General features: G+C 40.8%; 1 protein-coding gene across 1 annotated transcript in view; it reads left to right on the top strand.

Annotated features, from left to right (window-relative positions):
* Positions 1–3102: 3102 nt before the first annotated feature.
* Positions 3103–12972, top strand: part of wnt6b (wingless-type MMTV integration site family, member 6b) — a 40741-nt gene continuing 30871 nt past the window's right edge. Inside the window, exon 1 of the mRNA XM_034693139.1 lies at positions 3103–3764. Within this exon, the coding sequence (XP_034549030.1) occupies positions 3685–3764 (80 nt within the window). The 5' untranslated portion in view covers positions 3103–3684. The remainder of the gene's footprint in view (positions 3765–12972) is intronic.

Raw genomic sequence — 12972 nt, 5'->3', positions numbered from 1 at the left:
ACCTTGGCTCATGTCAGTAAATTGATAATATTAAAGATTGTTTTTCATGACAATACAGCTAACTTAACCACTACATTACTGGCCATTACAACACTACACAGTGTGATGAAAAACTAGATCTGTGCAGTGACAATCTAACTCAGATAATATGGTTAAAATACACACAGGGTATGTGACGTCAGAGTATGGAAATCTCCAGTCACGAAATTTGTTTGTTTCAGCCACTGAATTAATTTTTTGTTATAATGTTGATGGTTGATCAGGTTAAGGAGTAAGTCATTGAACATATTACATCAGTCTGAGCCTTTAGTATTCGAATATACTGCAAGGTAAGTCTTATCTAATGTTTACAGATGTTTGTAGCTCAGTCCATAGGGACTTGGCTTGGGAACCGAAGGGTCAACGGTTCGAGTCCCAGTATGGACGAAGTTTGGCAAGTGGACTGGTGGCTGGAGAGGTGCTGGTTTACTTGCCTGGGCACTGCCGAGGTGCCCCTGAGCAAGGCACCAAACCCCTGACTGCTCGTGGTGCGCTGTTTGATGGCAGTATCCTCACTCTGACATCTCTCCCTAAGCATGTTCACTGCATGTGTGTGCATTGTATGTATATACCAAAAAACTGTATGTGTAGCATGTCCAAAAATAGCATGAGTGAAAAAATTGAATTTCCCCCCTCGGGATTAATAAAGTACCTTTCTTTCTTCTTCTTCTTATTTTTGTGACCTTCTTTGCATTACCAAAAATAAATAATGTACAGCTGGCATGATGAAGTGAGGCATTACCATATTCAACATAACTCTTATGTATACCCAGATGTTTAGAGTGCATGGTTGAACTTGCAGATTTGCTCATCACTAAGGGCTCTAGCAAAGTTATGTGCTCTCCCAGTGCACTTCTACATCAGGGGTTCCCAAACTTTTAAGCCCGCGACCCCCACTGTCCCTCAAAGTGATTTAATGTGGCTTCATTTAGCTGGTCTGCAGAAAATTATCCTATATGAGCATGTGGCTGTGTTTCCTGTGCCGTCATGAATTAACCTACTCATACTGATGCATTTGATAATTAACTGTTCACTAACCCTAAACTTAGGAGTCATCTGACAAAAAGAAAGGCAGGAAACTCATTACATTTTCTATTTTCAAGGTTGTATTTCAAGTTTTGATACTATTTGTGTCGATATTTTTCACTATAATGGGTAAAATTTACTATTTTAAGATAACTTAAATAGAAACATTCTGGAAGACATCTCACGACCCCACATTTTTGTTTCGTAACCCCCCAGGGGGTCCCAACCCACACTTTGGGAACCCCTGTTATTCATGAACAACTGTAGCACCTGCTTAAGTACATGTTAGATTACAAAATTCACAAAGTACATGCTGAGATATAAGATAGTCCTTTACTCATCCCACAACGGGGAAATTCAAGAATGTTCTGTGGTTAGGTAACACATGCTTTAAATGGACCAAATCAAACAAAAACTCTACAGTAATATCAATACATGTATCTCAAGTACTTTGCTACAGTGAACACTACATCAGTGACTAAGTACAAAAAGTGAAAAGCATGAAGCGTACAAGCTTTCCATCAACTATGACTGCCAGCTGATTGGCTCATGTCTACAGCTTTGTGATCAGGTGAACTAATGTAGAGGAGGAGAAGAAAATGCATGCTGAAGTCGCAACAAATACATTCACAGGTTTGTCCTTCTCAACTCAATAACTCATAACCATAATAAGCTGCAATCTACAACCTGGTTTTTATCTGTACTCACAGTCCTGCAAACATGACAATTCATAGTCAACTCTTTTGCACAGCAGATCATGAATTGACGGAAGGGGACTTTCTACAAAGTGCCATACCAAAAAAAGGTCAATACTTCAACAATTAGGCCAGGAGGATATGCTTTGACATAATTTAGGAGTCATATCTTGCTTTCTAACCCCCTCACTCCCTGCCTCCTTCAAATCAGTAGTCAGTATTTTAAGCACATTTTCAAATAAAGTTCTTTTACATGAGTAGATTCATAGACTGTTGGTTTTACTTCTACTGAAGTTAAATTTAATCAAAGTAACTGTACTTTTACTTGAGTCATAGGCTATATCTTAGTACTCATTCCACCTCTGGTAAACATATATTATGTAACATATTTTACAAGCAAAATGTTAGTTTATCTTTTAAATTCAAGTGTTGTTCTTTAAGTTTTAAGTCAAACCTACAGTTCAAGTAATTGTCAAAATAAGCTCTACGTTTCAGTGAGGGTGGGCCTGCATGTCACTGGCGGTAGATACTGCCATGGCTATGGTTAGCGCATTTGTGAATGTACCCATGGAAAGGCCCTGTGGAAAGACAGTGGTACTTGACTGGGTGGGTTTGCCTTGAGTTACACTTGTGATTGATTGCATCACTGCAGTGGAACGAAGTCGGGTGACAGGGCTTTTATGGGCGACTACAGTACTGTGGTGTTGAATTTCAATGGATATGCCCTTGGCCAGATAGGCGATAATACTATCCAGTCCCCTAGCACACACTGACACACACACACACACACACACACACACACACACACACACACACACACACACACACGCACACACACCTTTTGGTTTATGAGAAGACGCAAAATAACCTCTCTAAAACTTTGGGTTTTATTGAGGACAAAATGTTCATGCTAATAGAATACAGCAATCCCTTTAAATGTGATCCTTTGAATTTTAGCCCATGAAAGACATTACAAGACACCCAGATGTCTTTAGAATGTGCCAGTCTGTTGGCACAAGCATCAGAAAGGTGCTACCACACCTGTGCTGACATCATCTCATTCCATTAGCTCTGATTTCGGGTCCACCATAAACACACTACAGCCTGTGTCAGGTCCCTCTGTGTGCGTGCGTGTGTGTGTGTTTACCCCTCGCAGTTCTCAGCCGGGTTCTACTAAAACTAATTGCAGTTTCTTTCCCCTTCATTCTGAGTGACAGCGAGGATTTCGCTTTGCCCGGAGCGACGTCACAGCAAGGTAGAAGAAGAAGGGGAGCACATATTTTGCTCCCTGTATCATCCAAAGAAAACACATCGACAGACAGTGGCACACAGACCTGCTGCCGGTGCGCACAAAGAATACGAGCACTGGGTTCATCAGCGCGTCATTTCACAGCGCGTTAAGTAGATCAGCATCCATTACACCATCTATTCACTACCTACAGACCTACTGGTTATTTTATTTCATTGTTTTAAATATTCCCCAAAGAGCGGCGAGCGAGGCTTCGACTGTCCGCTCAACCAGAGGCGTTTCATGCGCCTTTTCGCTCTGAAAGAGGACTTCACTGCTTGGAGCTGCACTTCTCGTTTCTTCTCAGAGCGTTTTGGGAGCATTTAATGTTCTGCGACTGATAGAGCAGAAAGACAATGAAGAGGTTAACCACACCTTTGAAAGCGGACATCTCTTCAGTAGCCTCTTGACCAACTTTGTTGCGCATTAAAATGCGCCCGACAGAAGAGGAGTTGGATGATGAACTTTTTGCGCTCTTGTTGACAGACAGTTTCCAGTGAGCTTTTTTGCCGAGTGCACCGCCAGAAAACAAGGACCTCCTATGTATTTAAGAAATAATCCAACTCGGAGTCGGCTGAGCTCGTCAGTACTTTAAACTTTGCTGGTGAGTCTCCTGGAGGATTTGCTGCGTTCACCATGACGGTTCGTCTCTCGCGGATCCAGCTGGCCCTGTTCTTTATCTTGCTCTGTCCGGTCAATATCATCGGACTCTGGTGGTAAGTGCTCTGTTATTTTGCCACGTGTTTTTGGTGACTCTGTCCCGTGTCAACATGAGATTTAATCATTCTCATACAATTCAGCTAGTTTGATTTATGCGCACAAACATGAGACGTCATATTGATCTATATTTATCCACTGTACTCATTTGCTTACCGGCTTTTCACCTAAATACCCAGAATAGCCCGGGAGTGTGGTCCACAGATAAATATGATCACCAAAGTGTAATGCAGCAAAAGCAAAGTGTGTTATAATAAACTTATTCAATTTAGTAATTTACGCAAATGGACAAACTCGCAGCAACATTAAGGGTGATACATTTGCTGCCCCGATTTAAGACATACATCTGTTTTTAAAAGACAGAAAAGAAGAGTTCACATTCCACTGTTTTTGTACTTTTTTATTGTAAAAGGATATTATTTAATTCATCTGTAGAGAAAGTGACAAATATTTCTAATTCAAAATATTGCTCAGTGAGGGTGGGAAATATGGGTCCCCGGGATGAAGGGCTTTGAGACAGAGAAACTGGGTGGTGAAAGAGGTGTCTGCTGCTCATTGCCTGCAGTGATACATGGAGGAGAGAGGAGAGGGAACTCGGTGGAGGTGGTGTGTGTGTGTTTGTGTGTAGTGGGGGTTTGGAGTCAGGAATGTCAGGTGGCCCTCTAGGCGCAGTGGATATGTCATCATAAAACAATCCATATAGGCTCAGCTCGGCAAGGTGTGTGACAGTCGGACAGACAGACAGCTCCTGCAGATCTGCTGATAACATATTTTCTATTCATGTGTGTCTCAGTCTGTCTGCCTGTGTAGTGTTTCGTTAGACAACATCTAATATGTCTGGCTTTCCTTCCCTCTCTTTATAAGACACACATGCACACAGCACACACACTTCTGCAAAGCGGCAGTGTTTGAATGTGAAGCTTTGAGATTCTTTTTTTCCCAGGGAATCCTCCCACTGTTCATTCACAGCCCAGTCAAGGTCAGTGTGTGTTGTTGTGTCACAGAGGCTGTGAAAGTCTTCTCCACATCCTTGAATGACTGTACAATTGTCAAGCAGATTTAGAGGATGTCTTAAACCCACTTGTCTTTAGCTTTTATGAGAGTCTCCCTCTGAGATGCTCTTTAGCAATTGCCATATTATTTTTTTTAAACAATATTTCTGCAAAGATGAGGGTGCTGGGGAAACTGTTCCCTGATCATTTTCTTCCTCTTTTGGTAGTTTAGAGCATCATACCAAACATCCCTTCGAACCAGTGTCCAACAACGTCTGGTCCATTCAGTGATCTCCAAAATCTTCAGTGTGCCTACTTCAGTTTGCTTTTATGAATTCTGATGTATTATGTGATTGCAGAAAGGGATAGAAGCAAATGCACATTTTGACAGCATCTTGGACTGTTATGATAGTTCTTCTAAGCCTGTTCCTACCAAATGGCCAGATTATTTTTAAGAGATGGATAAACTGGACATAGTTTTTCAAAAACCAAGGATAAGAGGGTAGAATTAAGTGAAAAATATGTGTTTGACGTGTGAATTTCAGCCGCCTTAAAACCGACAAAGACAAGTGACTTTTAGCCAGAGGGGTGCTGGTCTGTAGCTGAACTCTACTGTGACCCAGCTGCGGAGGGAAAGGGGGAAAAACACTGTCCCTCCAGGGGTCAGTTAAACACATTGTCTTCAAACACTCAGGCTAAAATCTTGTCAGCTACCTTAAACAGAAGGCTTCTAAAGCAGGGAAAGAGTTATAAAAATGCAAACATGTACACAGAATCATATTAAAATACATCATTTGTTGATTATTTGAGGATCTATGTAGCTAAAAGATCATTCAAATCATCATTTGAAAGGACACAGTCTGCATGCACTTTGGAGAGTAATAGTTGTGTGTTCATTCATTAGCTGCATTAGTTTACGCAAAGCTATCAGAGCAACAACACAGCAGATCATTAACTTTAAAAACCTTGTTGCACGTGAAAATTAACCTTAGATTACAACCATACAAAAAGAAAAGAAAAAAAGAAATTATTCATGTTAAAAAACTGTTTCAGGCAGGATGTGAGGGGGGGGGGGGGGGGGGGGGGGCAAAGGTTGTCGCTAGCTTGTTTTTCCCCAGCTTGTTTTCAGGATAACTAGTGTTCATCATTTCAAAGGTATTCACCAGGAACTGATTACCCATAGAGATTTAGCTCGCTCCAAAACACATGGACATAAAACAGTTTGAAACACTCTGTGAACATTTTGGGAAACAACCTCTTTCCATCCACCCTCATCAGGGTTTTTTCGGAAACTATGTGACCTGTCCCTAGCTGTCTCTGTCACTCTTCACAGACCTGAGTTTGTCTGAAATCAATTTTCTCGTGAAGTGAATGAACTAAAAACTTGATTAGAATCACACTAGAGCTCCTGTGGGGAACTTTAAGTTGGGGTGGATTTTGGCGCCCCTTCTGGACAAAAAGGTAATTGCTGATTTTGTCCTGTACATGCATATGTAGTGTTTATTTTTTATTTTTTAAAGGTCACATTCTGCTTTCTTTTTACTATCAAATATATATCACTCATCTAGAATCTTTGCCGGGGTACATGTGGGGATAGATATATTGTTTTGGCAGCATGCAGTTACATCACATTGCCTGAAACCTACCATGCAGCTATAGATTTAGACACTAAGTACAACTTTATAAAAATAACCATCTTATTCTTGATGTTCTGATTTTGTGTGTCATTAAGTGGCATCAGTACCAGTGGTGGTTGGTGGAGTTTTCTCCAGGGGGGGGCTATAACTTCAAAATAGACATACCAAAAAGCAAACATGTACTTAGGTATCACATCTGAAAAGTGCTTCAAATCAGTACTACCTGTCTTAATCCATGCTGGGTCAGATTCTGACATTTGAAAAAGGAGGCAGGGAAAGCAGAATAAAGCATTAGCCTCACTACATGCAGTTAGCCAAGCCTTGTTGCTAAACCAAGTCCTGGTAAGGCCGGGTGTATTGTCTCCCTCTGTCTTTGGACTGATGATTAATGGTGATGTTCGGCTGATCAGGTCTGCGCTCTATCACGTGGAGCTTCTCCTGGTACGTTCTCCTCTCAAAAGATGATGTCTTAAATGATTTCACTGAATTATTTAATTTCTCTTTCTCCATTCTGCATCTCTGTCCGATCGCCTCCAACTCTCGCGGCTCGACCAGGCTCCACCTGTCAATCAGCCGCCCTTTAGGACAGACGGCTGTGACGTGGGCCCCATCCAGCTGCATTCAGCTCTGGGCGCAGGGATGGTCCTATCTCTTGTATTGAAGAGGAGCTACTGTGCATGTACAACTTTTAACCAGAGTCTAGGGCCAAAGATTTTTGCGCCCAGGGTGAAAACACGTCACCAATCAGACAACACAGATGAACGAAACAACTTTACTCATCATTAACTATATCATTTTTATCTTGCTCATCTAAAATATACACTACCAGTCAAAAGTTTGGACACACCTTCTCATTCAATGGTTTTAATTTATTTTAATTATTTTCAACATTGTAGATTAATACTGAAGACATCAAAACTATGAAATAATCTGGTTTTACCATAATCTGGATTACAACAGTAGTCAAATAGGGCTATCCACTGTGTACTAACCCTACCTCTGAACAGCACAACTGATGGTCTCAAACACATTAAGAAGGCAAGTCATTCTACAAATGAACTCTTGACAAGGCTTATGTTCATTAGAAACCATTCCAGGAGACCACTTCATGAAGCAGACTGAGAGAATACCAAGAGTGTGCAAAGCTGTCATGAAGGAAAAAGGGGGCTACTTTACAGAATCTAAAATATAAAACAGATTCTGCTTTGTTTAACACTTTTTTGTTCATTCAATAATTCCATATATGTTCTTTCATAGTTTTGATGTCTTCAGTATTAATCTACAGTGTTTACAATAATCAAAATAAACAATAACTGTTGAATGAGAAGGTTTCCAAACTTTTGACTGGTAGTGTATATACATATAGTTCAGAATATTATTTTATTATTTCATTATAATTTAGTTTTTTATGTCTTATTGAAGGTAATGTGGTGGAGCGGCACCCGAGCGCCCTCTATTGGCCAGCCGCCACTGTCTCATCACCAGCTAAAATCTCCTCACAGGAGCTTTAAACATTCACATAACATTGGAAACAGCAGTTTGTGTACGTTAAAACATGTAGCTGAGTGGTGGCTCATGATTTAACTGATAAATGTGCTCTATACGAGAAAAACACAAGACCTGAAATAGGCATTTGGTGACGCATCTGAAAAGAAGGGATACTTATAAGCTGAGTATTAAACAGCCAAATCTGAGTCCAATTACAAATACCTAATTGGGTACTTTCTTAATTGTTACCAGCCAAAACACAATTCCCTTTAACATTCCAATAAATTACATTACTAATTTGTGGTGCATTCAATTTAAAGAGAGGAAGGACCGAGCAGAAAGTAATAAAACATGAGTGATGTACTTTAATCCATGAGACTAAATATGTAAGAGAGAAAAAAGTCCTGGCTAAGCAGCCCCATGTGTAAGACTGTATTCCAACTCTAATAATCACGTCAGTGTTCAACTGGCAGCACATTCACCAGGACCCAAGACATTCATTTTGAAATAAAGCTGTTGTGGATTAAGGGAATCAACACCAAGAAATCAGCTACTTCCTTTTTATCCCCACTGACATTCGTTGTCATCTTCTTTCACTCACTCGCTTCTTCACTGGAGCACACAAGCACACACACTCTCTCACGCAGACAGACACACAAGTGCACAGATTCACACACACATACACACACATACACACACACACACACACACACACACACACACACACACACACACACACACACACACACACATTGTGGCTGTGTGGTGCAGCTAGGGTGAAGCCACACCTGTGGTTTGCTCCGCAGTCTGCCAGGACAATGATGTTCTCTGTTGAAAGCTGCTGGACATACCATCATACATCTCTCTTTCTCTGTCTCGGGCTCGCTTCTCTTCAGTGTCTCTGTCACTAAAGCCATACTTGAGGCCACAGCCATACTCGCCCTGTTGAAAAAAACATACCTATCTCAAAAGATAGGTTGTCGTTGAAGGAAAAGAGAGAGCTGCAGTGATAGACAGAGTGAAAGAGACGAAATGCAGTGAGATAAATATCCTTTCAGAGCCTCCGCTGATTAGAGCACTCTAATCATTTGGCTTGAGAGCAGAGGCTCAGAGGAGTGAGGAATGCCTTTGCTCTCTTATACTGGTTTTGACTGCAGTGCTTAGCAGGGCCAACTTTGCCATGTGTGTGTGTGTGTGTCCCGGTGTATGTGTGTCTAAGCCCCAGTTTGGTGGGCAGACACCCTGGAGCGTGCCACTAGCTTACAGGTGCACATAATCTGCTCTACGGTTGGTGTGTGTGTGTTATAGCTGTGTCCTTTGTGTGTTTATGTGTGTGTGTCAGTCCAAATGCAGTCTCAACCAGTGGATCCTGGTTAATTTGTTTAGCATGCACTCAGACAAGAACCAATGCACTTACTCATTCATACAGTTATGGAAATGTATCCACCGACTGTACAGTCAAAACCGCCATCATCACCAGGAGAGAGACTCATAGTAACAGATCTAATCTTGTCCACTCCACGGCTGCTCTGAAAAGCGAGATGTCTAATCAGGACCAGGGAGATGGGCACAGATAAAGATTAAATGACGATGCGGGTTTGGCATCAGGTAGAGAACTGAATTAAACTTGCTTGTGTGTTAGTGTGTGTATGTGTGTGTGTCTGCACACATGCTTCAATACGGTTCAAATGTATACAGTGCAAAAGTTAAAATTGTTCCATGAAATGTCAGAGTGTCTTTAATTTGATAAAGAGGAGGCAACATTTTTCTCACGGTTTGGAGTCAGCAGACGCTAGTTAAAAGTATACATGCAGTTTAGGAGGTTAGCGTAGCCTGAAAGAATGACTTTGGGATTTTTTCACCCCAGACATTAACACCAAACTTTGTCTGAAAAAGGCTTTTGAAGATTTTTTATCCTTGACTCATCTTGGACACAAGCTTTGGGTCTCATGCACAGTCTATTTAACATTACGAGCTCAATATAACTTCCTCCCATCATGCGTAACTTTCTGCATCTGGTGTTTGAGCAGCCACACTTCACAGATGACACCCCAGTGAGCACATAGTCTACAGCTGCTACAGTGCAATGTTTCCCACACATAGACAATACCTGGGCAGGTCACTTAGGGCTTATTTACTGACCATTTTTACCCTTTTTTCATCCATAGAAGATCACTGTCTGGAATCATTAAGTGAACAATCTCCACTTGCTCCAAACCCTGTTCTGAATAGTTCTGCAAGTGATCTAAGAGAGAGAGAGACATGTCTTTTGTCATGTCCCTACTCTTAATGCAATGTTCGAGGTCAACATCTCATCTTAAAATATAAAACTTCTCTTATCACTGTATTAACAGTGTTGTGTAGCCGGTTTCTTAAGTTTGGGATGGTAATTAACAAGCCTCATCCACATACGAATCCTCTGTTGTGATAATGGAACATTCAAAATGCAAGTTGTGTTATTTTGGTGTCCTGCTGATGAGTGTTTCCAAGAGATAAGACACAGACAGACGTAAAGAAACTGTAGAAAGTGAGGCAGGACACAGTACTGCTATGTGCAATACAAAACGAGAGGTGAAGGTGTCAGGGGAGAGTCCAGGGGACAGCTAGGGGTTCTCCTGATCCCCTGTTATTACTTACGGCCCTGTGGAAGCCATTTTTTTTTCCTCCAAATTACGATTTTTCCATATTAATTTTGGGGGAATTCTGTTTTTTACCCTTTATACTTATTTTACCACCATATAGTGTGTGCTGGTTGTGTCAGTGAATAAAGTGTCCATTAATGAAATGTAAAAAGTAATTGCAGGTTGGCCTGGCTAGCATTAGCAGCACGGCGTTTTTCTCTGTTTTTCACATGGCTTTTGGACAATAAGTGGTAATCACGCATATTTTTACATTTCCAGTCAACAGTATGTTGGCAGAATTTGCAAAAAAGCATGTCACCTGACACACAGAAGTCATTTGGGAACTGTTCGGCTCTGTATTTTTGGAGTAAGAGATTAATTTCATAGTTTTTTTGTAGACTTAGCCGGTGTTTCTGGAGGCCGCTTCGACATGTTATTTATTTCGGGAGGGAGCGGGTGAGTGTTTGTGAGGAGATGCACAGGTGGTGCCACGAATGATCGGTCCCCCAGAAACATTTCCCCAGATAAACATTCCTTCTCCTCATGATGACAGCATTTCAGTCACATTATGTCCATTTCCGCAATATTCCGCGTTTAACAGTAGATTCCATTTTTATTTGCCAATTCCACTATTCCGTCCGAAATTTCCCTGAACGCAGAAATCACAGGGCCCTAAATACTTCCCCACACATATTGATTATTTTGTTTGTGTCACTGTAACACTTTTAAACAGCAGGACAGTGTTGCTATTTTCAAGCTCTGTGATAAGTCTATCATACGCACAAGCCCAGCAACTAGTCGCCTGTTTCTGTTTAATATGCCAAACTAAAGTGAATTTCTTTATGTTGTAACTTCATATAAATTCAGAAATCTTTTTTTCCTATAGTGTTGCAATGACCCTTTAAAATGTTCATTTTACAAGAACTATCACAAAGTTAGCAGCTATTTACCACCATTGCTAACAGTAATAGCAGTTATGCTTCTCAAAGTCTCATATCAACCAGCATGGAGACTGAACAGACTATTATACCTTACCTTCTCCACCAACTTCACTCTGGTTAGGGACTAAACTAGCATGAAAAATGTAATCTTTAGGTACTTAGTTTCCTCTCCAGTTTTTGTCCTTCAAACCATAGCTGCGAGTCTCTTCTTGAAGTTGATTAAATGAGACACAATGGTAATGTTGCAAAGCAGAGGTGCTTTGTGAAGTCCTTAAAGGATGGAAAGCAAAGGCCTTAGTATGTCGATTACACATTATACAATTAAAAGTAGAAGACATCACTCTAAGCTCTGTGACATGCATAAGTTACACAGGAGCCTGACTTCATGAAAGCAAGTCAGACTTGACAAAGCATCAAAGCCTCAGCTGAAATCCCTTGTAGTCAGGGGCGTCACACCCATTCAGCTTGATAATACCTTAATTTTTACTTTAATACCATAATATCTTACAGTATCCTCTAATGACTGATATTTCAAGCCAGCGCAAGTCTTCTACTTGAGCCTTATAGCAAACCTCAAAAAAGCATCCACCCACTCTCCCTGTAGTCATGTAACACTCGCTGCATGAGATCGCTTCTGAACATCAGGTCAACACACGCTGAAGTGTTTAGTAGAGCATCAACCCTTAAAGCATGTAGTATGTGGTAAACACACTCCTGCAAGATTGTATCCATCCATCATTGAAGTGGTTGAGCCCTGTTCTCGCTAGCTAACATAAGTTGTGACATGCTTTAACATAGTGTCTTGTTTAATGTTCGTAAGAAGAGCACAGAGTTGCATGAATCTTATGACTGTGAGGTGACTGACAGTTGTTGTTATTATCAGAGTATCACAGGTGAAAGTCAGCAGAACACTGAAAAGATGTAGGTTATTTTTAGTGAGATAATCAATCAATCAATCAATCAATCAATCAATCAATCAATCAATCAATCAATCAATCAATCAATCAATCAATCTATCTTTATTTAGATAGCACCAAATCCCAACAAACATTATCTCAAGACGCTTTTACAAACATAGCAGGTCTAGACCACTCTATGTTATATTATTATTAAGACCTAAAATCAAGACAGTCCAGCCCCCTCTGACAGACAGGAATCAGTCTGATCTCATCTTAATCCACCATGAGCATTGCACCTCGTAGTATTTATCTAGTGACAGCGGCAAGGAAAAACGTCCTTTAACAGGCAGAAACCTCCAGCAGAACCAGACTCATGTTAGACACACATCTGCTGAGACCGAGTTGGGGTTGGAAAGAGGGATACAGGAGATGAAGAGAGAGAGAGATGATAGTGATGAGATTTATAGTAGTAGTAGCTACTATATGGAGTCTTACACAGCAGGAGGATGTCTAACCTATGAGCTGCGAGGGGGGGTGTCAGTGTGTAAGAGTTGTATGAAATTTTACTTAGTAGAAATGTGATTAAAGTGATGAGAAAAAGACCCTGATAAGAAAGGGATAATGTATGG

Source organism: Notolabrus celidotus, chromosome 10, assembly GCF_009762535.1.
Source record: "Notolabrus celidotus isolate fNotCel1 chromosome 10, fNotCel1.pri, whole genome shotgun sequence".
Taxonomy (NCBI): domain Eukaryota; kingdom Metazoa; phylum Chordata; class Actinopteri; order Labriformes; family Labridae; genus Notolabrus; species Notolabrus celidotus.
Note: the sequence above shows the minus strand (reverse complement) of the source record. Positions and strands in the feature narration are given on the sequence as shown.